The following is a 26,918-nucleotide window of genomic DNA, read 5'->3' on the forward strand; positions in this document are numbered from 1 at the left end:
TTCTAGGAAAAATTGATGGAGGAATGAAACTTTTAATGGTTTAGTAAGTTCTTTTACTTCCCAAATGTTGATTTATTCCTTATACTTTCAGACGTATTTTTGTGCTGCTATCTATATTATAAAAATACAGCTTTAAACAATAAGCTGGTGTAAGTAATTACCTATTTTCTGTAGATTGAATGACTTTTTAATGTAGAAGCATGTCGTTTTTAATAGTAGTCTGTATTCTTCTCCTGAAGTATGAGTTTGTAACCCGTTTCAAGTGGGAGCACTGGGATTCTGCATGTCTCTGAAAGCTTGGGCATTTGTTCAGCTTCAGAAAAAGGAACAGTTGGGTGCTGAGACCTAGAGGAAATCTGGCCTCACACAGAAAATTGCTGGTGAAAAGCAACCAGCCTGCTGACTTACTGTTAGCTGAAATAATCTGCCAGCTCACTTTCAGGTGTTGTTCAAAATCCCCTTCCAAAAAGCCTCCAGCCACAGCCATAAAGCCTCGAAGGCAATAAACTAACCATGTGGATAGGATCTTAATGTCACCGAGGTATTTTAGCAGAGAGTAACATTTATTTTCTACGCCTTTCTCAATAGACCCCACAAAGAGAGAACATGAGGGTGCGCATATCTGCGGGTGCAAGGGAGAAAAGGAGGGTGGGGAAGGTGAGGGAGGAATGCATTTTCATGTAAGGTTTCCCATATAAACTAACCCTTTTTTCATATCCATGAAGAAAAAAGGAAGTGATAAATGTGTATTATGCTTTGTTTTCCTAGAATAACACTCAAACTATGCTGTTAAAAATATCACTGAACTATGCTTAAATGGCACCGCATCCACCTACTGCAACAGAAGAACAAAAAGAATAGCCTAGCAGGGAGAAAAGGAGGAGATTCTCTCCCAATAAATACTTTTAATTATATACAATATTATCAAGCATTAGGTGCAAATTCACTTTTTATGAAGGCAAAATATTTGCTTTTAAAAAGTAATTTTAAGTGCTCTTTGATGGGGAATTACAGCATTTAAGGGAGTAAATTCCAGCTAAAGTCCCAGCTTTCATTTTATTTAGAGTCTAAAATTTGAAGAGGAAAATTTGGGAATCTCCATTTGGGACTGTCTTTTGCGATGAATCAGTGGTATTGCAACGCTACCAACATTAATGCTAACAACATGAATACTTTTTTTTCAGACTGTCAATGTGGGGTAGGTTCCTTCTTGCACTTGTGCATCTGGAACGATAGGTAAGAGCTTGTGGAATTATTTTGTCTGGATGCTCACTAAGCCTTCTATATATTTCGTTTCAGTTTGCCTTGATAACACTTTTGGCAATGACTGTAGCTTGAGCTGTGAGGATTGTCTGAATGGAGGCAGATGTAACAGTGAACACAGTGGCTGTGTTTGCTCACCTGGGTGGACCGGCATTATCTGTAATGCAAGTGAGTACAGTGTGTTTGAAAGGCAAGGACTTTGTCCTAGTGCTGTGACACTGCAGACAGGTAGGAAATAGGAATAACCCGCTGTACTTTTAATCTGTAAAGCTCTCTAAGGAGTACAGCTGCCTCATAGGCAGATCAGAATTTTATCGTAATGTGGCACATTAAATAGAAATTGTAAGGGATGCTACAGTATACAATACGAACCCTCAAACGGCGAGGTCTCTGCCCTCCAGTGCAGTACAGTACAGTACCCCTTCCTAAGTTGGTGCTAGTGTTCATTCCTATTCACTCTGCTGCTGAAAAGTGCCAAGGTTTGCCTGCCATGCTTTGCTGCACAACTTGCCTCACTGACTTTCAAAAGTCTGTCCTGGCAGGTGGTGTGACAATCTGGGTGGACAGTACAGTACTTCCTAAGTTGGTGCTAGTGTTCATTCCTATTCACTCTGCTGCTGAAAAGTGCCAAGGTTTGCCTGCCATGCTTTGCTGCACAACTTGCCTCACTGACTTTCAAAAGTCTGTCCTGGCAGGTGGTGTGACAATCTGGGTGGACATAGATGCTGGACTTGATTGTTCCTTTATAGCATCCCAAGATACTGCTTTTTTTTTTTTTTTTCTCCTTTTGTTGGTAAACTTGGGCCTGGTTTTTTTTTTTCTTATCATTCTTTTTATTATTAACATAATTTTCTTGGGATGGTTAATTTTTAGCATTGGAAATTGTATTTTTCAGAATTCTCTTGCCAAGTCAGCCAGTGCCCTCTGTAATAGCTTTTTACTCTCCTTATTCCTGCTTACTGGCAGAAGATCTTTCTGATTCAGAAGTATGTGTCAAAACCAACTGGAAAGATAGAGTGGTGATTTCTTGATGTACCGTGCGCTGTTCTTCATCTGCAGTTTGGCAAAACTTGTCTGTTGCTTGCCTGAGACTTCATACAGCAGGTCTCCTGCATGTTTGAGATGGGTCCCTCCATTTCATGGTGTATGGCATGATGGCCCATCATACTCAGAAAGTCTGCGCTGTCACTGATGAGACAAAGAGACGATGAAGAATTATTACTTAGCATCGGTAGACAGCAGTCTTCAGGTTAATCACCATCAAGATTGTTTAGGAGGCATCGTCACAAGGACAGAAATCTAGAAAAAACAGCAAATGATTGAAATCAACAGTCTGCCCATAGTTATTTTGGGAGACCGATCGTGCCTTTGATTTGTAAACACTGGGGACAGCTGAGAGAATAGGAAAGAAGAGGATTAAAATGATAATTTCTAATCTGCCTTAGACAGTTCAAGTTAGGATATTCTTGCTTCTATTCATGGTGTTCTAGTGGTTCAGGATAGATTATAAAAATTTCAAGACAGGATACAAATTCTTTAGTTCACTTCATAAATAATAATAACATTTTTGCTCTGTATTTACAGTAGATACCTATGCATGTAATCTGGTGGAGTTCACCTCTGGAATTTAAAGAACTTTAATGGGACTTCGTTATTGAGCCAAACCTGCAATCCGATGAAGCAGGCATTGACAATGATAAATACAATATATAATCTGTATGAATTAGCCATATGTGATTGCTTCCACTCTTTTATCTCACTTTCTTAATATACAGCATAGTTCATGGGTTTAGGGTAAGCTAAATAGTTGAGAAAATTGAAACTAAATTTCTGTAATAATGCACGAAAGAAACTGAATGGAAATTGATGTGCAATGTCAGATTTCTTAATGTACATTGACAAAATGTCAGTTAAGTCAGATGACTCCAGCAACTGTATTTACTCAGCTAGCTCAGGCTGCAAACAGTGGAGCAAGGCTTCATTTCACAATTTGTTTTGCACTGGAGCAATGAGGGCTTTAGGATGGAATTCTGTGCTGATGTGGATCCATTTCTGCTGTGATCATCTGGGGAATTTCAGAGACTATGTTAGAAAAACACAATGTTATTTTTATAATAGTATTTGGGAGAGAAAAAAAAAACGTTTAAAATACTTATCTCCAAATATTCAAAATTGTGCTCTGATTTTTAAGCTTTGTACTTTATAGGCAATGTTTTTTGAGCCCCATGCATTGTGTGGAGGGGAGCATATGCAGGGCAGAATTTGGATACATCACGTAGTACTTCACATAAGTAAGCTTGATTAATTCAGGCATCCTTTTAAAATTATCTAGTAAGTATTAGATGGATGTGTATTACCTTATATAAAAATAATATGATTTGGTTTAGAGCCCACTTGACTAAAGAGACTCTTTCCTTGCTCAGTTTTGATGGAGTCTTTATTTTATTTCGTTTCTAGCAGAGGGAAAAGATTTCTTGGCCCATTCATCTTCCCTGCTTTCTCTGCAGCTTGCTCCCCCGGGACGTATGGCAGAGGCTGTGCTAGCATTTGCGAGTGCCAGAACGGAGGCTCCTGCGACCCTGTCACAGGGCAGTGCCGCTGCCCGCCCGGCGTGCACGGCAAGCTCTGTGAAGATGGTACGGCTCCCCTTGTCTTGCCGGCTGTAGCGTGTGCCTGAAACCTCACCACTTCTTTCCCCTTGTTTCTATCTAGATGTAATTGTGCGTGCTAAATCTTAGGGGCCCGAATGAGAACAGTCTCCATTGTGCGAGACGTACTATAACCCTACAGCTTGCCTTGCAGTGACTTTTGTTTAAATAATAAGCAAGACAGAGGGTGAGAAAAAGCAAGTGCCTTGTAAGGATGGGTTGCACAGAGCCCCAGGTCAGCGACAAGTCAGCGTGGTCTTTTCTGCCATGCCAACTAAAAGAGAGCTGATTTGGTGTTCGTGTTTTAACACTTAACAGCTGATGCCTTGCTGTGTTTGTGCATTCAAAAGGTTGCCCGAAAGGCCTCTTTGGGAAGAACTGTAACAAACCATGCAACTGCGCCAACAACGGCTATTGCCACAGACTCTATGGAGCCTGTCTGTGTGACCCAGGGCTCTACGGGCGCTTCTGCCATCTTAGTAAGTCCCCATAATTTTTTGGATCTGTTTATTTAACACATGCACAACATAACAGTCTTAAAAAGATTCCACATCACACATAAAATGAGTGAGGCTTTGGGTTCTGCCATAAGCTGGGAGTAGCGGGAGGACTTGACTTTTGACGTATCCCAGGAAGCCCCAGAAACTTCATTAATCTTTTCCTCTAGCAATTAATCTTTGCCATAAGGACTGAGATTTACTGATGCACAAAGGTGAGGACTATAGGTAGGGTTGGGTTGGGATAAGCAGGTTAACGTTAGGGTTGTTGGTGAGGTTAAAGACTGGTTGGAGCTAGTTAGTGGCTGTTGATACGGTTGGAGTGGGAGCTGAGGAGCAGGGCTGGTTGGGGCAGGATGAGGGCAAAATGTTAAATGGGAATAAAAAGAATCAAAACAAAAATGTTACAAAAGAGATGGTCAAGTTTCTTTGCACTTACGGGTTTTGTTTGTACAATCTGTACAAGACTGAAAAATAGTTGTGATTTTTTTTTTTTTCAAGAAAGCTTTTGTCATGGAGTGTATCCAAATATTTTTTCATTCAGAAACTTAACTAAGTTTGCTTTGAAACATTTCTGGTTTTTGCATTCACCTCATATGGCTTGAAATTAAATGAATTACTTAATAAAGGAATCATGTAAACTATATTTTATACACCCACACTTTAAGAGGCACTGTCATAGAAATGTGGATGTATTTGCTGAAAGTAAAATGAACGTTTTGCTTTTTGCAGCAGTTGCTTCTGCATCACTGTGCAATTTCAAATAACTCATGCATAATTACAGAGCTAATGATTCCTTTTCATCTGGCTGCAGCCTGTCCCAGGTGGGCCTTTGGAACTGGCTGCTCAGAGGAGTGTCAGTGCGTGAAAGAGCACACGCTGGAATGCAACACGAGGAACGGGACTTGCACCTGCAAGCCTGGTTATCATGGCAAAAAGTGTCAGAAAGGTATAACAGAAAGCCAGATTCCCTATGTCTGCTTATTCCTTTGTCCTAGCATTATTTCTCATTCTTCCTCCCATCTGCTTTGTTTGCTGCTGCTACTAATATATTCATATTCTACTAATTATTTTGTCTGTGGTTTGTCGTACAACAAACTCCATGAGTGCCTGATATCACAGGGCTTACAGGGACATCAAGGGGAATACAGCTTAAGAATGCAGGAGTCTTAGCCTGATCAAATGACAACAGAAACCTAGAAACCAAATTTTAATACAACCCTTAATAATGAAGATTGTGGGAGTTTTCACTTCTGTTCTTTCCTTTTTTCACGCAGACAGTAAGTAAGTGACAAAACCTGTGTTTTATGGCAGCAGGATTGTTTGTAAATGGTTTCAGTAATGCTACTTTTCCTTCAGATTTGCAAGTCTTTGAATTCAACTTATTCTTTGTAGTTTTTGGGGGTAGTTCAGAGAGAATTGTCTTCCGCATTCATGTTTGCATGTCTCAGTAGCTCTCTCCAGACAGTAATGGAGTAACGCAATAAAGATTCTCCCTTCAGATTCCTCTCTGGGCAGGCTGGAATGTGTTGGACTTATGATGCTAGTTCTGGGGGGTTTGGTGGAGAATAATAGTGACGATATTTAATATCTTTAGCATTCTTGGTGATGTGCTGGGTTCTGGGGGAGAGGGAGCATCCCTCACCCAGCACTGGCTTTGCACCAAGGCAGAGAGCAGCAGAAAGTATAGACAGATAAGAAGAGTAATTCTGTAATGGTTGTAATTGAATATATCCTTAAGTATTCTGCCACTCTGTTTCTGGGTTGTATTTAAGCAGTAACCTCTTTGAAATGTCCATGCAAGTGTTTAATAAGTATTTACACTTTGTTATCAGCACCTCTAAAATGTACATTATAATAGATTTTCTGCAAATTTCTGCCAAATTATTGTCTGACTTTTGTTCAGTTTTCTTAACTCTTCCTTTTTCTTATACATGTTCTCCGTCTACTTGCATTTTCCAGAGTGCACGCCTGGCTTTTATGGGGCTGGTTGCAAACTGAGATGCAACTGTCCTACTGATGTTTTGTGTGATCATGAGACAGGAGTCTGCAAACAACCATGTCCACCTGGGTTTCATGGAGAAAAATGCCATTTATGTAGGTACTCACTGCATGTTTCCCTGGGAGGTACACTTTGGATGGGAAAGGTTACTCAGGAAACTTCTGTTCAGATACAGAAGTTGCAAATAAAAGGGTACATTTGTTGTTGATACGAGTTGGCAGTTCCCCACTGAAGCCAAACTGATATCTGGAGCCTAGCAACTGCTGTGTCACTCTGCTTGCAAAGGTCGAGGCACAAGGCTGTGGCCAGTTACTAAAGCTAATGTTTGTCCAGTAACTATAGTTCCTTTTAAAGCTTCAGACACAGATTTTCTAGAGCTCTGTTGCAGTTAATTACAGACCACCAGTCGCTGAGACACTGATGCTAACATAGATCACTTGGTACCAGTACAGGTCAGTTTAAAATTGCTGGTGGTGGTGCCTCCTAATGTTTTCAAAATGCTTCCTTATACTAACTGTGTCTTTGGGTTTCTTTTGACCAGCTTGTCAGCCTGGGAGCTTTGGGGTGAACTGCCAGCAGAGGTGCAGCTGTGGAGAAGCACCATGCGATCCGAAGACAGGGCAGTGTATTTGCCCAGCTGGGAAGACTGGCACTACGTGTGAGCAAGGTGTGCTTGGTGTCGGGCTAGGGTCGTGAGTGTCTTGCTTTGACAGACATGATAAGAAATGGAATTTCTGTTTCCCACCAAAACTGCAGCAATGCAATAGGCTTCATTTGCAGGAAGGGTAAAGGATAAGTCTTGGTGCAGAACGTATGACGTCCACCGCATGGGATCGCTTGTGAAGGAGGGAGTGTGATTCAGTTACCCTGACCCATCTCTCTGCTCCAATTAATAATAGTGATTTGTACGCTGGGCTGGGTCTATACAAGTTGGGCAGCGATACCAGGGCATTGCAGCAGCTCTGAGTCCCAGAGCAGAGCTTGGGACTGTGCTGCCATATGCACACAATGTGCCTCAGAAGCTGATGAAGGGCTTTGGCCAAAGACAGCTATTGTGGAACCAGCAAATGAAGGACCTGGAACAGAGGAAGGAATTAAGAAGGAGAGCATTATTGTGGGTAATTAATTAAAGGCATTAAAAAAGTCTCGGGGACGCTGAACTACCACGGGGCCATGGGACGTCCCTCTTCCACTTGAAGAGCTCTGGCTATTGCACGCCTGAGGAGCATCTGCCCTGCGTGGACCTGGGTTGTGGCACACCACTCCACAGAGCAGGAACCTGGTGAAGGAGGTGGAGCTGAATGGAGACCTGGGCTCCACCTCACATCCAGTCCTTCTGAACTATATGACCATCCTGACCCCACTCAGCCCAGCAAAAATACAACAGCAGCCCTCCCCTCCTGCATCTGTCTGCAGATTACTGTCCTCTGCAGGTTTCCTTCTCTGAGTGCAGTAGTTAATTTTTCAGATATGTCCAAATATGCCTGATGTTACTGTATCAGAAACCAAACCAAAAAAACAGACACACAGTGACGGAAGTTGGAAGAGAGCCTTTGGGTCTCTCTTTAGATGTGTTCTTGTGTGCTGCAGTACAGAGGCGTGTTGACTCTTTCAGAAGGTTTACTGTGAAAGCGCTGTATATCTATAGAGATAATATAACAATTCTTTATCCAGCTTAGTTTTACTATTATTTTTAAATTCTTCAAGGTAACAGCAGAAATGTATAATTGCCTTGAAACAGAAAATGGCATTGGGAGCATCTCATGTGCTTTTTTTTCCTAGATTGCCCGGCTGGCCAGTGGGGACCAGACTGTCAGTCCTCCTGTGAGCCCTGCGCCAACGGGGGACAGTGCAACAGAGAAACTGGAGCCTGCGACTGTCCCCCTGGCTACACCGGGACATCCTGCTCTGTGTGTAAGTCCTTACATCGGCCTTCTCCATGAAAAGAAAGTCAGTTTGAAAATTCGGCTTATGGTTTGATTTCTACCTTCTTGCTGTTTTGTGAGATGCTTGTTGTGTTAGGCACGCTGATCCAAGATAAATTATCCTTCAGCTTCAGGAATTTCCCAGGTTGGATTTGACAGGATTTGCCAGAGGGAGATTACAGATAAATGCAGATGACAAGCTAAACTGCATCCTAAATTGATGTTGTCATTAGACCTAATTTATGGCAATATGTACTTAGAAATACAATGTGTAATAGCCACAATACTTGCATTGTAATTCTGGTTGCTTGGCAAGAGGTGCTGACCAATTGGCCCTTATGGCACCACTCATCGGTTGTTTGCAGCAACACTCCTTGATGTATATAATTTAGGATTAAATAGTAGTGAGGACGAAGGAGTAGTATCAGTGCTCTCTCTGCAGATCCACCAGAGACCATGAGAACATGCTCAAGCAACTGGTCTGTGCAACTGGGGCATGACTCCTTACCCAGCCTATGGGTATTAAAGGCTGCTTGGGTATGGCTGTTGTGCTGGCATAGACAGGCTCTCAGGGACAGCACTGCTTCGTGCAAGACCTCACTGGTGGCATATTTTTTCTCCTTGTTAGTCACAAAATCATTTTTGACGAAGGTTTGCTCAGCACTCTTTTTTCCTCCTCTGATTGATCCTGATGTGCAGGAGAAGCACCGGAAAGTCACTCAAGCTATTCCCGCTCTACAGGGCTCAGCCCCAGACACCTAGTATACAAATTACAGATGTTTCTTTCATTTTGCCATTTTGATTTCTGGATTCAGGTAATGCATGTTTTAGAGGGCAAGCTGTTGCTGTCTTGTTTGAAAAGATCAGTCTGTGCCTGAGTTATTATCTAGGTGAAATTGCAGTCTGTTCATCTGTTTTCAGCCTGCCATGATGGTTACTATGGACAAAATTGCCTGCTGTTATGCAGCTGTAGCAGCAGTGCTCAGTGTCGCCTTGTCACTGGAGAGTGCGTGTGTCCCCCTGGCTGGACTGGCCACGACTGCAAACATCATAAGTCAAATGTGTATTCGCTCCACAGGGCACACGGTATCTCCCAGGGACTTAACTGCAAATGTAAAAAACGGCTCTGTTTGTTCTTAGTCTATTACAGTTTTTTAATATACTTTTGCTAATCTTTTTGCTTCTGAAATTGTGTGTTTATGGGTTTGCACAGCCTGGGTGGTTATAATCCTTAATTATCTAGGTTCAAAGTATTGAAATAGATGGCTGATGAAGCGCAAAGTATTGCTATAAGCTCTTATTTCAACACTATGGATCCCTTTGCCCAATACCATCTGTCCTGTCAGCATTTTGACTGACAGACAGTTTTGTTTTTCATTTTCAGCGCAGATGAGTTTTAAGATTAATTCTCAATTTTTCATTTTGTTTAGGGGAGATTTATTCAACAAGTGAGTGGCATGTACAGTCATGTGTCTTAAGGTCACTCCTTAACTTGTGAATATAAATGCTGGGAGAAATTCTGTTCTCTGGAAGAGCAGACCATCCTTCTGTTGACTTTAGCATCACTCTCCATATTGATGGCCATGTAAGAGTACAAATTTGCCCTTTTTGGATAGCACCATATAAATGTTAAGCCATCCTGCTTGATTCTTTCCTTTTCCTGTTTCACGTCTTTTCTGCTTGATTCGTTATGATCCCCTTTGCAAAAAGCCAACAGAATACAAACCTCTTTCTAAACTTGGTCTTAGGCACATAAAATCATACAAATTAATTGCCAGTGTTGACAGCAGTAAGTTTTGGACCTGGCTTCTCAGGCTCGGTACTGAAGAAAACTCTGGGGAAAATCTGAAGTTTCCACCAATATGCGTATTTTAAAAATCAAACCAGTTGGTAATGTGTAGAGCCACTTAGATAGCTTTCCATAACTCCCTAGACTGTCTAAAAAATTAAGAGACCATGGCAAAGGAAAGCTTTTATTTCTATTCAGGAAAAGATATGAGAAAAGTTGTTTTGCAGAGATGTCTCAGTAAGGCAACTCTTCAACTATCGCAGACCAGGCATGAAACAGATTCCCAAGTGCAAAACCAGGTTTCTGTTGCCCTAATTGGCACTTTAATCTTTATCCTTACAAGAAAGGAAGGAGATGCCGTGGTACGTTGTCGTAATCATGTCAGTGTTACGTGATTTTTAGAATGAAAGCAGTAAGTTGCTTTAACAAAGACTGTGAAATTTGTCTGTCTTTGTCCATGTTGCATTTCCCAGTATTTTGAGGAAAATATGGAGAATGCTCACAAACCTGTCTTGTTTTACCCATTGTCTATTCTGGTTATGCAGATTTGTGCTGAGTGAGTCAATAGCTGGTATTTTATTTCTGTGAAATTATGCATTTGTGACTGGATTGATTGATATGGGTTGACTATGAATGATTAGTTTTATGTGGATGGCATAATATCTGCCTACTTTCAGCTGAAATAAATCAGCAAAACTTGTATTTATTTCCATGGATTTGTGCCCCATGCTGCAGCTGAGAGTCTAGTCCAGAGCTCCTGTATCTTAAGGGGCTATTTTGCATCTTTTCTGTTCTCTCATTTAGATGTAAAATAATCCATTAGGCGAGCTCGAAGTTGATTCTCAATGTAAATACCATTTTACATTGCAGCCTGCAGTAGTGGCCATTGGGGACAGCGCTGTGAAAACACGTGTGTCTGCAATAACAGCGACGGCAGCTGCGATCCGGTCACTGGCTCTTGCTTCTGTGAGCCGGGATTCACTGGGAAACACTGCGAATGGCGTGAGTTGTCACTTTGTCAACACGGGGAATTTGCAAAACCAGAAATTATTTTTCCTGATAATTCCTCCAGGAAGACCTCCAGGCTGTACCGCCTCCGGTCTGCCCAGCGCGTCGCAGGGCTCTCGGGTTTCATTGGGGTTAGATAGTTTCCCTAATTTGGATTCCAGAAAAGTTATTTTCAGACTTGTTTTGGACTCAACAGCTATTTTTAATGTTAAGACCTCGTGTGAGTGATAGGATTGATGTGTATTTGGCTTGTGGTATAGAAGTTTCCATATTGGTTTTATTTATCCAGTTTTAGGTCCGCAGTTTTTCTTCATAAATCTTTTTTTAAGGCCGTGCATATAGAAATGCTTCACATGTACATAACAGAAGCAAAATCAGGAAGATTTAGGGTCCTCCATTTATTAACAACAAAAATGCACAATGGTCTTACCAGAGGCCAATGATCTCCACTAATCTGTCTCTAACAGAGGTCAATAGCAGATGCCTTCAGAGGATAAAAACAGGCATATAGATAATTCCTGATATGTTTCCCCAGGTTTCATCAATTTGTCACTCAGGAGATTCTTGAGACAGAAGCAGTATCTCTATATTTAATACAACTTGATTTTTTTTCCAATTAATGTGCCTATTTCCTTTTTGATTCCATGCAAACATTTGGTATCCACTTCATCTTGTGGCAATAAGTTGCATAGTTAAGCTGATGATTATTATTATTATTGATTATATTGATGTTGTTAAATAAAATAAATATTTTATCTATTAGTTTAACAGTCTTACAATAGCACAGATGTAGCTACCAGAGTCTCAGAAGCTTAGGCAGAATTAACTGATGGTGTCACACAGAAATGTCAAAACAATTAATCTGGAACAGTGACCTAAGACAAAAACCCTGGAAAGTTGATCTGACGGCTCTTGTTGCTGTTGGCACAGAGGAAATGGAAGGGCAGTTAGTGGGAAGACCAGCTCCCGGAGAAAGAGCTGCCAGCTCCACTTCTCTTTTGCTCTTGACCTCTCTCAAAACAGTATCTCTGCAGACAAAAAGTAGCCAAATAGCTGGTTGTCATCTTCTCTGGCAAGGTAATCACTGAAGCCGTTGCCACCAACAAAACCTCTGGCGATCCCTAATGTTCTGCCTACGGGTCTTCTGTTTTATTCAGTCTGCTTTTTACCCCACTTTAATTGTGTGTGTGTGTGTGTATATATATATGAATATATGTATAAAAAAATGTGCATGTATGTGTGTGCAAGATTATGAAAGCCATAATTCTTCCCTAAACATTTTATGCTGCCTTGGAGGTGAGATCTTTACTATCCCTGGAGAGCTCCTCTGCTCCCGAGGCATCTCTAGCCTCTTGCTGCAGGTTGGGCTCTTTCCCTTTGCAGCTTTGCAGGCAGCTCAGGTACTCCGGAGGGGTGGATGTATCTCGGCATGCATTGCAACAGCCTGTGCCTGCTCAAGCAGAGGGCAGATTCTCTGTGATGTGGACTGCGAAATCATTTGTGAAGTGTACTGACCCGTTGTCATCACCTTGAAAGTCTCAGCTCCGGGCTAAAAGCCATAGGTTTGAAGAAAGCTCAGCTGAGAGCCCCACACCTATTGCTGCACTGGAATACTATTTTCCTTGCATAGATTTTCTGGACTCTGACTGAAATGTCAAATGAAAAGTAAACACTGAGGAGGATCAAGCTTTTAAGGCACAAGTACACTTCAATGTATTTACTCGTTGAACTAGTGCAGGAGGCATGATGCACGGTGATCTGCGGCTTTGGGAATAGGAAGTGATGCAAATGGGATTTTGCACCGATTCAACCCTGGACTGAATTTCACGTGTAAGCGCAACACATCCATTTAAATGACTCCACATTTAAACAACGGCCCATTTTCTGACGCAGATGATTGAAAGCAAAGAAGTACTTAATGTACCTTGCTATCCTTCTGTCTCCCATCCCAGCCTATAGCCTCTATAAGAGACCCAGGGGTTGGCTCCAGTTAGTAGAGAGTCACTAAGCTGCAGGAACAACCGAATTCATGCCAGCTCCTCTCACTGCCTACCTACGGCACCGAATAGGCAGCACCAAACCCACCACTTTATTCCAGATGCAGAGTTGTCTTTGAGGATCCTTATTGTTTTCTGTTCTTTGTGATTCTTTCCAGATTGCCTGAAAATCACTTTGTTGATGTAAATGCTAAAATCCTACACTTTTTTAAAGAGATCTGGCAATAATCTACCTAACTCGTTTTAGAGGGGAGTTCACAAGAACTTCAAACATGAGTAGAGGCCCTGTAATATTGTGTTTAGCCAAGTATATCTCTCTACTTCAGCCTGTCCAAAATATCTAATGTGAATTAGGCAACTGGCCCTATTCTTAATTGATTTTCCTATAATCCTGGAAGAAATTATTTTCATTCTCAAGTGGTGTTTTCTTTCTTCCAATAGTGAGTACCATGCAAGTCTTTTAAAACTCCTTACATTAACTGCTGTGGAAATGTAATTGTTAATCTGTCCCCCAGATGTAATGTTTCACTTAAATTTTTCAAAGCAGAGCCTGAAAGTGAAGTATGCAGCTTTCAGTTTGGAGCTTTCTGAAGGAGGCCACCACATTTCATATTTCCTCCAGCTTTCTGGAGAAGGAGGATTTGCAGGAAAACAGAGGATAGGGCCTCAAAAGGAGGCACAGAAGCTGGGAGCTTTCCCCTTCCTGGCTGATGAAGTCCCAGAGGAGATGTGCACGTAAGCGATTCCAGATGAGTGTGCAAAGTGTCATCAAACAGAACCTGTGAAGTCGCAGGCTTTGCAAATATCAGATGATATTAGTTTTCTATGCAGAAATTAGTCTTTCAACATCCTGGCATTTTTCTAGAATAGACCTTAATAAAAACAGCCCAACCTACCTGGACCCCAAGGAGAATACTTAATCACATCAGTTTTAGGGCATTACCATTATGCCTTGATTCTTCTTTTGCGAATAGTAAGAATTCCCATGTATCTAAAAATTCCCCGTTGATCCCTGATCTGCTCCAGAATTAACCCGTCATCTGGTTTTGATTCTTCCGCTGCAGGATGCCCTGAGGGAAGCTTTGGCCTGAGCTGTAAGTACAGCTGTCAGTGCCAGAACGGAGCTGCCTGCGACCACGTGAGTGGAGCCTGTACTTGCGCGGCGGGCTGGACAGGAACATTTTGTGGAAGAGGTACTGCTGCTCCCTCTGGTCCCTTTTGGGTTTATGCAGGTAGGGGTTTTCTTTCCAGATCACTAGAGAGCAGGTTTTACTATTTACAGCAGCTGATCTAAATAAACCATTGAACTTAATTGGAAGATGATACTGAAATGTGCACTTCCATCCTAACTCAGCAAAGCATTTTGCTGTGTGCCTAGCGTTGGGCACATGTTTTAATGTGTTTAAAATCAGATGTGTGCTGAAGACCCCTGCTATATCACATCTTTATGAAGACTCTTTGCTAGCAGAGTCTTACTGTTGTAACACTGAGCAGAAAGGTTTTTGTCCTGCCTTACACTTGCTTGTTCCTAGTGCATCTCTGAAACGTTTTAGAGGAAAAACATGATCTGTGCATCTTCCCAAAGGAACTCTTTAAGAACAGATATACTTTTAACTTTAATAAATCCAACAGATCATTTTCTATTATCTGATCATTTGGTAAAGTGTTGGAAAGGTTGGACTGGATTCCTTAGATAGGTTATTGTGAGTCAGTCTGGGGCATCGTCGAAGGAGGGTTGCTGTGATGCTGCATCATTGTGCAGATCATAAAAAATAGTCTTGAATACAACAGAAACAGCACATAGTCAGACATTATGAAAGTTATTTAAGCGTAAATGATTGAAGAATCTACAAATGATGATCATTAAACTGAAGTAACAATTATTTTGCTTAGAAAGCAGCTTTATCAACACGTTTCTGAAGGTAGTGTTACAGCTACGATAGAGGGAAGCGGCACCACTTGCAGGCAGCTACTGCCCTCTGATGGGAAGGGAGGTGCTCCACAGCCTTACCAGTAATGTAGCAAAGCACCCCGCTGACTGGAGTTCAGATATTGCTTGTTGTTCCGTTCTCATTCTTACCAGGAATTATACAAAATAAATACTCTTTTCAAGGTTCTGCTGCAAAGCGTGCCTCATAATTTATGGTATCTCCACTATGCCCCTTTTTAAAATTATTTAGTTGAACTCTGTTTTCGTAAGTCTATCCTTTTTTTTAATTATTATTTTTTATTGGAAAAAGCAATACAGTTATCTGTGTTGAGGTGTAAATCTGTTTATTCCAGCAGGAATCAAAATGGGGACAAAGAGGCTAAATATCCTTTGCCAAAGTAGGTGTGAGGAATATGGAGAAGGCTGGGTGACGTCTGTTGGAAAAAAAAATACAAGCCTCAGCTTCCAAATCAGTCGTGTTGGATGTTTTTATCTTTTTAAATTCCTGAAAGAAGATTATGGAGGGGAGAGTAGAACTTAGCGCTTACCGTTCATAAGACCCTGTTTTCTACATGTTTTCTCTCAAGCAGGCAGGGTGTTTGCTCTGAGCTGACCTCTGTTACCTTTGCATGTAGAAAATTTCAGCCAGAACAGTTTGGCTGCTTCCAAAAGATGAAGAGAGAGGAAAACGTGTGGGTGGTTTGCCCTTGGTAGAACCTTCTTGGCACCTTTTCTCTGAGGAGCTGTAGCACTTCTGTTTTTAGTGACTCGGAGACTGGCAGGGTTTCCTTCTGGCAGGGATGTGCTTTTTGCCGTCCTCTTGGCAATCCACCCACATTGGCCAAGCTCTGCGCCTTGCAGACAGGAACATAGCGATTGAGACCCAGCGTGGCTGCGTTGCCTTGGATTTCTCACATACTGCTGATGCTTCATCCCGGGGCTGGAAAGGACTTTTCCATCATCACAGAAATGTTGAAACTGAAACTTTTGCAGCCTTCTAAGTTCAGAGTCCTAGGAGAAGATAGTACCTTACAAATCTAATCTTGATTAATCTTAATAATTAATATTAATATCACCCCTGGACAATGACTGCGTTTGAGCCTGCAGTCGTTGCTTCTGGTATTTTGCATTGTGGCAGCATGGGATCCAGATTCAAGCTGAGATTGCAGAAGTCCCAAAATTTGCCTTTGATTTTTTTTGGGATTGGTTTTCTTTTTTCAGGTGGGAACAAAGTACTGCTGTTCCTTTTCATTAATTTGCTTCCTTCAGTATGAAGTAGGGCTTCATAGATTTACATGCCAGTCCCTGTTGCAAAACGTCACTTCAGTGGCCATTTCCAAGTTCTTCATTGGCCACAAATTTCCATAACCTCTTCTTATTATTTATTGGCGTTGTTAATGTAATCTTAGCCCTGGCTAATTCTCAGCATTGGGCTTTTATAGTATATCTCTTTATGGTGAAGTTAACCAGGCTTATCCAGCTTACTGTGCCTCTGTTGGAAGCACACTAGCAACTGTAGAAAGCTCTTGGAGGATTTATGGCACTATGGTCAAGCGAGCTTGTATTTGTCATTCTGAGCATTTGTGTTACCAGCTAATGTGCTGCAGTGGTCTTGACCAGTAACCAGTGTTCATCCATTGGCAACGCAGCCAACCTAAGGGAAAAGCACCATCTCATGCTTGAGTGTGCCATGGTGTTTGAGGCAGGGGGGATGCTTCAGTCATATTTCAATTTTAACTGAATCAAGGCAAACCTTTCAATTTGCCAGAATAGACTATTTTGGTGGTATGACCCAAGACCTTGTATGTGATCCAATGTTCTCTGAAAACAGTATGAAGTGTGAGGACAGCGTGGTGGCTCAGAAGATATTTGCAATATTCAGTGCAAATTGGTATGTACCTACGTATATTGCCTGTCAGTAATACAGATAACAACCAAAGCCACATCATCATGTGGATGATGTGGATTCCTGCTGGAATCACCAGCAGCAGGAGATACTGTTGCTCCAGGTTGCCATTTTGAGAGACCTTGCTGTGAATTATTCAGAGTTGACTGAAATTCTGTGCCCTCAGCCACAGGACGCTGTCAAGAGACCTCACATTCTTCAAAGCAGTTTTGTCTGTCCATCAGCATCTCAGTTCTGCTCTGCTCTGAGTCAGCTTCAATCAGCTGTTCTTCATCTCCACCTGGTATCATTCAGTCATACTGCTGCCTCTCCAGTAGTGGTATGATCACATATAATAATAATGGGTAAGAATAAAGCTATCGAGCCACTTTCTGAAAGAAAATTAGACATTTCTGAAGGTGGTACATGCCTGTTCCATCTTTCAGCTCTGCTCAGTCCATTGGAAAAATGAACCTTGTGAATCTTGTAACTCTTTCAAAAGAGCTGCAAAAGGAGCAGAACTATTTCAGTTGTAAAGTCGCTAACATTTGCAAATAAGCCTGAAAAAATAATCTACTAAGAAATGCAGGCCATCACCTGAAAACAAAATAATCTACTAAGAAATGCAGGCCATCTGAACAACCTAGGAAAGGCTTCCTTTGCATTTTCTTGAAAGCAGCAAGTGATACAACTAGAACACTTCAAGAAACACTGTATGGTTCTTCACAAGATCTAGAATTACTAAAGGAAAATGAATCATTTTCAGTGGTTCCTTGAGAGAGATGCTAGTAGCAATGCCTCTATATATCTTTCCTATCTGAGAGGAGAATGTTACATGCCTAGGGAGAAGGTACCTGAGGCACATATGGGGTTCTGGCTGTTCCTGAACTGAAGCAGCAATTAATGCTTCTGCATTCCTGGACTGTGCAAAGGCAGTAATCATAGCAAAAGGTGGCTTTGCAAGTCCTTTATCCTGTTAAAGCATAGATAATGTAAGTAGTATTTTCTCCAGAAAAGATGCCTACTGTGATCACCCACTGCTGCAGGGCTTTGGTTTTAATGCACTTACAGCTAAACGGGCAAGTAAAAAAAAACCAAAAGAAAACTCCCAACCCCAAAACCAGTCTTTCTTGGAATAAATAGCTAAATATATCAATGCTTTCTTCAAATAAATGTTGACATCTGACATGTAGGAAGCATGGGCCACGGGCTCCTGATGTCAGGCAGCCCAACTGTCCAGCCAGCAAACCCAAAAGGAATCAAGGTGTGCCTGCATTTGCCGTCCATGCTCCCAGCTCTGTTACAAGTGCGCCATGCCGAGCAAGCTAGGTCACCCTGCCCTGCACTGGGGTTGCTCTGCTCCCATTTGGGAAGGCAATTGTTATAACTGATTTAATTCTGTGCAGTGCTGAGCATCTGCTGCTCCCGCTTTGAAGGTTGCAATTGTCTTCACTACAACATAATTTTGTTTAATTTCGTTCCCCACCGCTCTGGTATGTGTTGTATGACCCAAGGCACGTGTCCAGTTATGGGATCAGGCCAACAGAAGAATTACCGAAGTCACTGCTTAATCTGACTGAATATCCCAAAATGCCACACAATTAGCCCACAAATTGGAGGCAGCAGGAGTCTCGGACTTTTTCTACAGTGTGTTTATTGATTGGTGCATTAATAACAGCAACGTATAGCCCTTGCGAAGTGCAGCACTCAAAGTTTGCATTTGAACTGCTGTCTAAATCAGCACTACCGCAGGACAGACTGAGTGGGCCTCTCTCTTGGGATTTCAGCAGTTAATCATTATCATAAGATAGCCCAGCAGGAGTTCTGTTTTAATAAGATAAAAGGGAAAAATAAATACTGTGCATGCCTAGGAAGAGCTGACAACGCTGTGTAGTCCCTGCATTAAACAAAGAAAAACTTTGTCAGCCTTTGAAGTCACCTAGGGTTAAGTAGAAGTCCTTCCTTGTATGCTGTGCCATACACGCTACTGAAGCATAATAAGTAAGGACATAAAGATTGAAACCACATGCTGATGCCTCTTCCTTACAACTTGATAACAGCTCTCTCCCCAGTACGAACTGAAGAGAGGTTGGCGGATGCATTGCAGTTTTATATCGGTATGAGGCACTTTTCTGTTTTTCTGAGACAGCACATACTTGGAAAGTGGTGTAAGCCTGAAATCTTTCATATGCCAAAGAAGAAGCTGCAGTCTGGACAGGATGAAGGGAAGAGCAGCCTTTTGATTTTGAGTAGATGAAACAATCGTATGTAGTCACAAGCTGAGCCGGAGCTCTGAGAGTAGAGAATCCAAAGCAAATGTGGCAGGGGGTTACACGACCGCCATCACTGTCTGAAGGTCTAGGTTTGCCTATATCTATGGATACTGAATTTGCCCCCCCTCCCCTTGTAGCCAAAGCAGACAGCAGTTCTTTCTGTTAGAGGACTGAATTTACATCTGTGGAAGAGGCAGTACGAGTAGACTGGGACAAAGAGCCCGGCTGTGAAGAAGAGACGGGGCAAGAAAAGGGACAGAAGAGTCCAACAGTGGCAGATGCATACGGATGATGGTGTTATTCTGACCTGGTAGAGAGCTGTGAAATTAGTGTGGAGGGTCATTGTGTAGTGTGTATGATGATAATTGTCATAAAACTCTATTGGGAAGGCAGTCATTCTGATTTCACGGTAGAAGTGTGAGGACAGGGTTTTAAATATAAGTTTATATTGAACAAGGAGGACAAAGAGCTAAGTTGTATTGAATAACTGCTCATTTAATGAGCACCATCACTGCTGAGACTGAGTGATTTGGGGGTTCTGTGGAAAGAATGACATACAATTGTGTATCTACAGATTTATTATAATTTAATATAACATAATTATACATGTACTTACATAATCTAAACACACATATATATGCAGACAGAGAGGTTAAATTAGGACTACATAGACAACATAATTCCTAATTTATTTTTTTTTTTAACTCTGCATAGCAGCCTTAACATTCTTGTAATGCAGCATCTTGGGTTTGATGTGGCCCACTGACAGGCACCGATGGCTTATTTTCACTGCTGTCAACACTGGTACAGATGTAAATTGAATCCATGGGCCTGCTCTTCCTTACATGTCCTACATGTAGGTACTGAGCTCCTTAAGCTCCCTGGAGTTGTTTTGCTACATTTAATTTGTCTTGGTTTTCTCTACTCATTCTCTTTGCCAGGTTTTCATTTCAGCACTGAACTACAACACTATGGCTTATATTCACTGTTAAAAAAATCTTTAGAAAGGTGTCAGGAGAGTAAATGGGAGCATAAGTTTTGCATTTCAAAAGACAGGGAGATAATCAGGGATGGCCCCATAGTCTTGCATTATGTTGAATTATTTCCTTTTTTTTTCCTCTAGCCATTACAGAAGCACAAGTACTGGCTTGTGTGAATCCAGATCTATTCTCTCTCCTGTTTCTGGCTTTTCAATATATTCTCAGCTGTGTTTTTCTATGCAGGAATCTGTTGCTTGTGTAAAGTGGGTCATGTTTGTCTGAGATGCACATAGCAGAATTGTGCAGGCTTAATCCTTGAAGCAACTTTGGCTCTTAAGTGTAGTCAGTGACGTGTGACAAAGCATCCATGAAAAGATGAGCAGCGCCCCATGTTTTCAGATCTCTAAGCTAGAGTTTATACAAAAAAGCAGCAGCAACTTGACTAAAAAAGGATGTTTTGCATTTTCAGCTTGTCCAGATGGATTCTTTGGGCTTGACTGCCACCAGGTGTGCAAGTGCAAGAATGCTGCTGGCTGCGACCATGTCCTGGGAACATGCCGCTGCCTCCCCGGCTGGCTGGGAGAGACCTGCGAGCAGCGTACGTACAGGCTACCCTCACCATCCCTGTTCACAAACTCTTTCAGCACTAACATGAGTTTCTTCTGGGAATGTAGGATGACCTACCAGGGTACAATTTTAGATAGGTCACATTCCTTTCCAAAGATGCCAAAAAAGGGAACAATTTTTGGTAGTTGTGTAAATAATCAACTTCATTTTTTTTAACTGCTGTTGGCATTTGTCAAACATTATAAGCATCAGTTTTTAAATAGCAGAGCTGTCTCCTACCATATGACAAATCTCTGCTTTTTGTTTTTGTGCAACATTAAGAGATGAAATGTTGTATCTCTGTTTCTGGTGTATCTCATCTAATTATCAATTATGAAGTGACAGTGGAAAAATCAGAGCTGGGACTATTTTGTTATTTGAGCATGACAAAATAGTTTTTTAACTAATTCTTAGAAAAGTTATTTGTCTTAAAAAAAGTCAACTTCCTAGATTTACACAAGTATGGATTATCCCACAATCTTTAAGCTAATAAGGTTTTTTTATATGTTTGTGTGTATGCATATATAAAATTGGCTTTTCTGAGAAATCGTTCACTAAATTTCATGAGAAACTAAATTATTTTCTTTAGCTACATGACATTACATATGGAGATCACTGAGCCTATTTGCAAAGTTTAGCAAATATGGGATTTTTTTTTTTAAGATTTTCAGGTTTTAGCCTCTCAACTTTCTAGTTTCACTTTAGGATGATGTCATGGTCTGTACCTCCTTTTGAAAATATGACTGCCATCTGCAGGACTGTGTTGTAGAGCCGGGGTCCAAACCAGCTCCACAAGGAGCCAACTTTCATTGTTAGTGGACGCTTTCGTAAGACTTCTTTAATCCACAGGTTGCAGATTTCTGCAATAGAAAATTGGTTTAATTTAGAAAATAGAGAGAAATGATACTTGTATTGAAATAGTTCTATTCTCCAACCATACATCATGTTATAATCAGCCCTGTTTGAGAGCTGTGCTTGCTCATCATATTTTTCCCTCATTTGCCCCCACCACACGACACAGCCTGTCTTCTGAAAGGGCGTCTCCTGCAAAATCCCCTGCTCTTTTGATTTACAGGAGGATCAATGCTGGTGAATCTTTCCATTTTTTAGATATTTCTGCAAATATCCCACAGTTGCAGTCCTTTTTGCCTCCTTGTGGCCCCCCATAGGAACGCTTGGCTTTCTGTCTCCCACCGCTTGAAGATGGTGGTGTAGGTTAATGAGCTGACCATGAAATAAATGCAGAGCCAGAGCCATATAGCCATACCACAGAGCAGAAAAGGTGCTGCTGAACAGGTACGATGTTTGCTTCTCGGTCACAGCCCACTTTTACTGCCCTTCAGTTGAGCCATGGCATTAGCAATGTGTCACCTTGGCCCTTCCCCGCTCCTTAGACTGCATTAGGGATGGGAAGCTTTGTTCCTACATATTTCATTAAATTCAATTAAGAAATGCAGCTCTCTGTCAACGACCTTCTGTGCCCCCCTCTACTCACATGAGAAAAGAACCTATGTATTCCCTTGAGCCACAGTGCCGGATTGATTTATTCCTCATGCTGGTGAAGATGCCAAAGCCTCTGAGGTCTCCTTTGCCTGTAAGTAAAAGAGCAGGGTCAGTTAACGATGCAAAGGGTAACCTCCTTTTCTCTTGGCTAAACGATGAATCTTCATTTTGATTTTGAGACGGGACCTCGGCCACATAGCTTCAAAGCTGCTCAGAGTAAGGCAACCATGGCTCAGAGGCATCAGCTCACCACTCCCCATCCTTGTTGGGTGTTTAATATTCCCCTTGCTGGTTCCTGGGACTCACCAGCTCTAGCAGCTGGTAGGACAGCACTCGTGTTCAAGTAATCAGATTGCAGGCAATGTGCTGGAGGATATTGAGGAATAATTTTGACATCATGGGATTTGAATTGATCTTAAGCCGGCCATGCAGTACCTTTTATACACTGCTATCTAATTATGGGCGATACGGACAGTAATACCTTTTGTTGAAGCTGCCTAACACTTTTCATTACAAGACTGTGTTTTTCAATTGCTTGTAAATGAATTATATTAATCTGGGATGAAATCTGCCAAGCAAGCTCTGCCTCGGCTTAGGGTTGTGTTTGGTGATTTTTTTTTTATTTTGGGGTGGTCTTTTTGAGTGTCTGCCTAAGATATTTTACGTTTCCAAGAAAGAGGTTTAGGAGAGGTGTATTGCCTATGTTTAAAATAAATTAAACTGTTTTGTTGAGTGTCACGATGCCTCAGCGATATAGAAGTGAGGACTTGATATTTGGCATCTGTTTGTGCCAGAGATGTAACCCTCCTTTCTGTATACAAACTCGTCCAAATTTTGCAGTTTCCAAAAACAAACAAACAACAACAACAAAAACACACACAAAAAAAAATCTCATGTTGTGTATGGACTGTAGAAGCTGGACACCGTTCAGCATCTGCATTTTGCCCTGATTCTATTAGTACTAAAAACGCCTCTTTCTGGAGCTGTTTGGGCTCAGCAGGATCTTCACAGAAGCGGTTCTTTGTGGTAAAAAGAGACCACACTGGTTTGCAAAATAAATGAGTTTGGAAAGATCAGCTCTGCCAGAGTCTCTACTCAGGGGCACAGGTAACCCAGGGTTTGACATTTTATCGTGTGTGAGCACTTGATTTTGCAAATTCCCTGTTCTTTTAAAGCTGAAACTTCATTTTGGGGAGAATAGTGCACAGGAGCTGCATGAAATCAAAGCTTCTGGGCACCCTATTGAGTCTTAGCAGCCATCGTTTCCCTGCGCTCCCTGATGCTTTTGATGGCTGTTGACTTCCAGTCTGAATGTTTTGGTCTCCAGTTTCACGTTTTCCTTACTCTGTGTGCAAAAAGAGATTTTAAAGACTGCAAATGAATAATCCCTCCTTTTACAGAGGAAAGGCACTGAGAGGAAAATTTTGAAGCAGGAAGAAGTCTAATAATGTAAACCTTTCTATTGCTTCTTTCCTTTGCACTATCATGAAGAAAGGAGGAAAGTCCCATGGTTATTTATACATTCAGTTGTGGAACTTCAGAAAATAGCTTCAATATATCGCTTGTTATCTTATTCTTCAGAAAAGTACTTTGATAATCAGGATTGCCCTACAGAGAAGCTAAAAAAAGTTTGTATCCACCCAATAGAATAATAAAAATTTTCTTCTCCAAAAATTTCTGCTTTCTTATCAGAATTTTCACTGGAAAACTCTTTTGTCTTCTCGGTAAGCATAACAAGAGCTTTGCATGCATACTCCAAAAACTTCACATGAACCACTAGTAACCAGTCAGGGTGCCTGCTTATGAGCTGGTTTTTCCTTTGGCTTGGTTATGATATAGTTCTGGTCTGTATTGTGGAAATAATTAGTCTGCTCCCAAAACTGAGCCAGAGCTCTGTAGAATGGGCTGAACCTTTAACTTGGCAACCAAGCCTCATTTGCAGAACAAACTTTTAACTGTGATGGGACTGAGCTCCTGCACTTTCTTGTGGTTTCAATGTGGATGGGGTCCAGGCAATGACAAAAATGAACACTGTTAAAGTCCTGGGAGAAATGGCGTCTGTGAGAACCGCGTTGGGAAACTGGAAGTCCTCAGATGGGAAAAAAGGGCTGAGAATGGGTCAGATACTGTCAACCAAGTTCACCCCTGAGGTTGGGATGGTTTCACTCCTCTCTTTGGTCCCCAGGGACGTGTCCTCCTGCAGCACTGCATCTTGTTCTGCACACTGACACCCTCAAAAGCATAGAGGTTTTGGTGAAAAGTCGTCATTTGGGTCTGATCCTGGGAGATGTCACATTCAGCAAGTGCAGGACACTTCTGGATCAGGGATCAGAGCCTTTTTTGCCCCTCCGATGTGTGCCAGCAGTGCTGCAGGGATGAGAGGCTCTGACAGCTTCATACAAGTGAAGGAGAGCCTCTGCAAGGCAGGCACAAAAACCGTGCAAGGAGGCTATCCAACTTCATCAACTCATTTTGTATTTTTTGGGTGGTATCTGAAGAAATCAGGGTAGCAGTACTGTCTGTTTTCTACCACTTCAAGCTATCCAAATCTCCAGTGCAATGGAGACTACAGGAATTTTATCGCTGCCATTTTTCATAGGCAGCAGCACTGAAAATGGAGCTGCAGCAACTGTACGTTTGCGAGATGGCGGTGTTAAGTTTTCACCTGGGAGCCAGCTGCTTAACCAAATGCGTTGAAAATATCACCCCTCTCTGACCAAAGAATGAGACTCTGGGTGAGCGAAGGCATCCAGCTGTGAAAAATGAACACTGAAAACAATGAAGTTGTCAGTTCTCTTACCAGGATGCAAATAAATACCTGGGCTGTCAAGCTGGCAGTTCTGCTGGACCATTAGTTTAGCACAAAGACATTCCGCAGGGCAGGGGATGACAGCTGATCCATCACCCGAGCGATCCTGCCCTTCGATAAAAACCTCTTCAGAACGTGCTATGATACATATTTTTAAGCCACATTATTTAGTGTCGGGCATGGTTAATATACGGACTTAGGCACCCTTATGATGTGAAAAGTGTGTGGTCGGAAGCCAATTTCAAACTGATTTCCCTGGCGCTGGTTTGTGTCTCAGGTTTGCTCTGTGCAATGCCTCCTTTGATGCTTCCTGATGGGGTTTTACGGACTTCTCTCATTGCAGCCTGCCAGCAGGACAGCTATGGGCCAGGCTGCAGCCACGCTTGTCACTGTCACAACGGAGCGCTCTGTCATCACGTAACTGGGACATGCCTTTGTAGCCCAGGGTGGAAAGGAGCCACCTGCCAAGAAGGTACAGTTGGAAATTCAAACCCCTGCCAGAGGATTATAGGGTGGAAAAATAAAACTTCTGCTCAGGGGGCTTCATTGGTATTTTAATTATCAGCTCATTGCCCTGTGTGTCATTGGTTTTGTATCCGCACAATAACGCGGCTCAGTCCATTAAAAAAATCTGTGATGCTGCATTGCAGGGGCCGGGTGTAGGAGCTGGGTGTACAAGGGCAGAGGGGGCTGAAACAGAGTCATAAACTGGAAAGAGAGCTGGTTTTGAAGGCTGTCTGATTAAGGGAGGAAAGGTCCATAAAAGTTCCATTTATGACACTGAAACAAAACTGTTTTTCTATGGCCTGCTTCACCATCCTGTGCGCCCAACTGATCCTCGTCATTACCGTACACTGTTCCAGACATAGGCTAAATCCAGAACATGTGAAAGGCATTGGGACTTCCAGCCTTGGCAATTAGACCAATACATGTGACTCAAACACAAGCCCAACTCCAAGGAGCCTTAAGAAAAGAGGCTGGCAAAGAAAGGCTGCACTGAGGCTTATGTTTCACCTCCTAATCCCCCGCACCCACGCCGCTAGAAAAAGTCTGTCCATCCCTGTTGCAGAAGGGTCCTTTATCTATGCCTCCCCCGCAAAGTACCTGGCTCTGTAAGCAGTGCCACGGAGCTGGGGATGCTGCTGGGGATGCTCCTGGGTGAGCTGGGGTTTGGAGTCAGCACCTCCACACAAGCAGCAGCTGCCCTTCAGCATACCGAGAGGACGGTTAGGGAAAGGGGGTGAAAGCTGGCAGGGGTAGAGGAATATATAAATTAAGTGGGTCGCCCTTTAAAACCTAATTCGAAGAGCTCTTTCCATGAAGGAATAAAAAATTGGGAAGACACCAAACCGTTCTTGATGACATGTGTGGCGCAACCTAAAATTTTCTGGTTTGCATGAAGGCCTCAAATACAAAACCAAAGTTAAAAAAGCTGTTGTCAAGTATGAAGACATTGTCAAACATACCCTTTTTCTTTAGTGATACGTTTGGGGATTTCTTTTCTCTTTGAAAGTAAAGAAGTAGCATAAGTGTGTGAGGTTGGGTAAGCCATTCTCTGGTGATGGTGCTTTTGCAGAGTGAGAACTTGCTACTGTTAGCATCTTAAAAAGGTGCCACTCTGGCACATGACAGAGGTGTGTATTTTTTGTGCCAAAAATTTGGGTTCTATTTATAGGATCTGGTTGTGATGGGAATTAATAAACTTGCTTAATTAAAATTAGGTAAACTGTGAAATGTAATCAGTCAGCTGTGGGTAGCAAGATTAATTAGAAAAGGAGTTGCGATTTTAACAGGACTGTACAA

General features: G+C 42.0%; 1 protein-coding gene across 1 annotated transcript in view; it reads left to right on the forward strand.

Moving 5' to 3' along the window:
* LOC103899993 (multiple epidermal growth factor-like domains protein 6) overlaps positions 1–26,918 on the forward strand; it is a 188,632-nt gene that overhangs the window by 143,766 nt on the left and 17,948 nt on the right. Inside the window, 10 exon segments of the mRNA XM_019472408.1 lie at positions 1,300–1,431; positions 3,771–3,899; positions 4,262–4,390; positions 5,223–5,357; positions 6,371–6,505; positions 6,952–7,077; positions 8,193–8,324; positions 14,194–14,322; positions 20,667–20,795; positions 25,459–25,587. Of these exon segments, the coding sequence (XP_019327953.1) occupies positions 1,300–1,431; positions 3,771–3,899; positions 4,262–4,390; positions 5,223–5,357; positions 6,371–6,505; positions 6,952–7,077; positions 8,193–8,324; positions 14,194–14,322; positions 20,667–20,795; positions 25,459–25,587 (1,305 nt within the window).

The sequence above is a fragment of the Aptenodytes forsteri genome, unplaced genomic scaffold (genome assembly GCF_000699145.1).
Source record: "Aptenodytes forsteri isolate BGI_AS27 unplaced genomic scaffold, ASM69914v1 Scaffold179, whole genome shotgun sequence".
Classification (NCBI taxonomy): Eukaryota; Metazoa; Chordata; class Aves; order Sphenisciformes; family Spheniscidae; genus Aptenodytes; species Aptenodytes forsteri.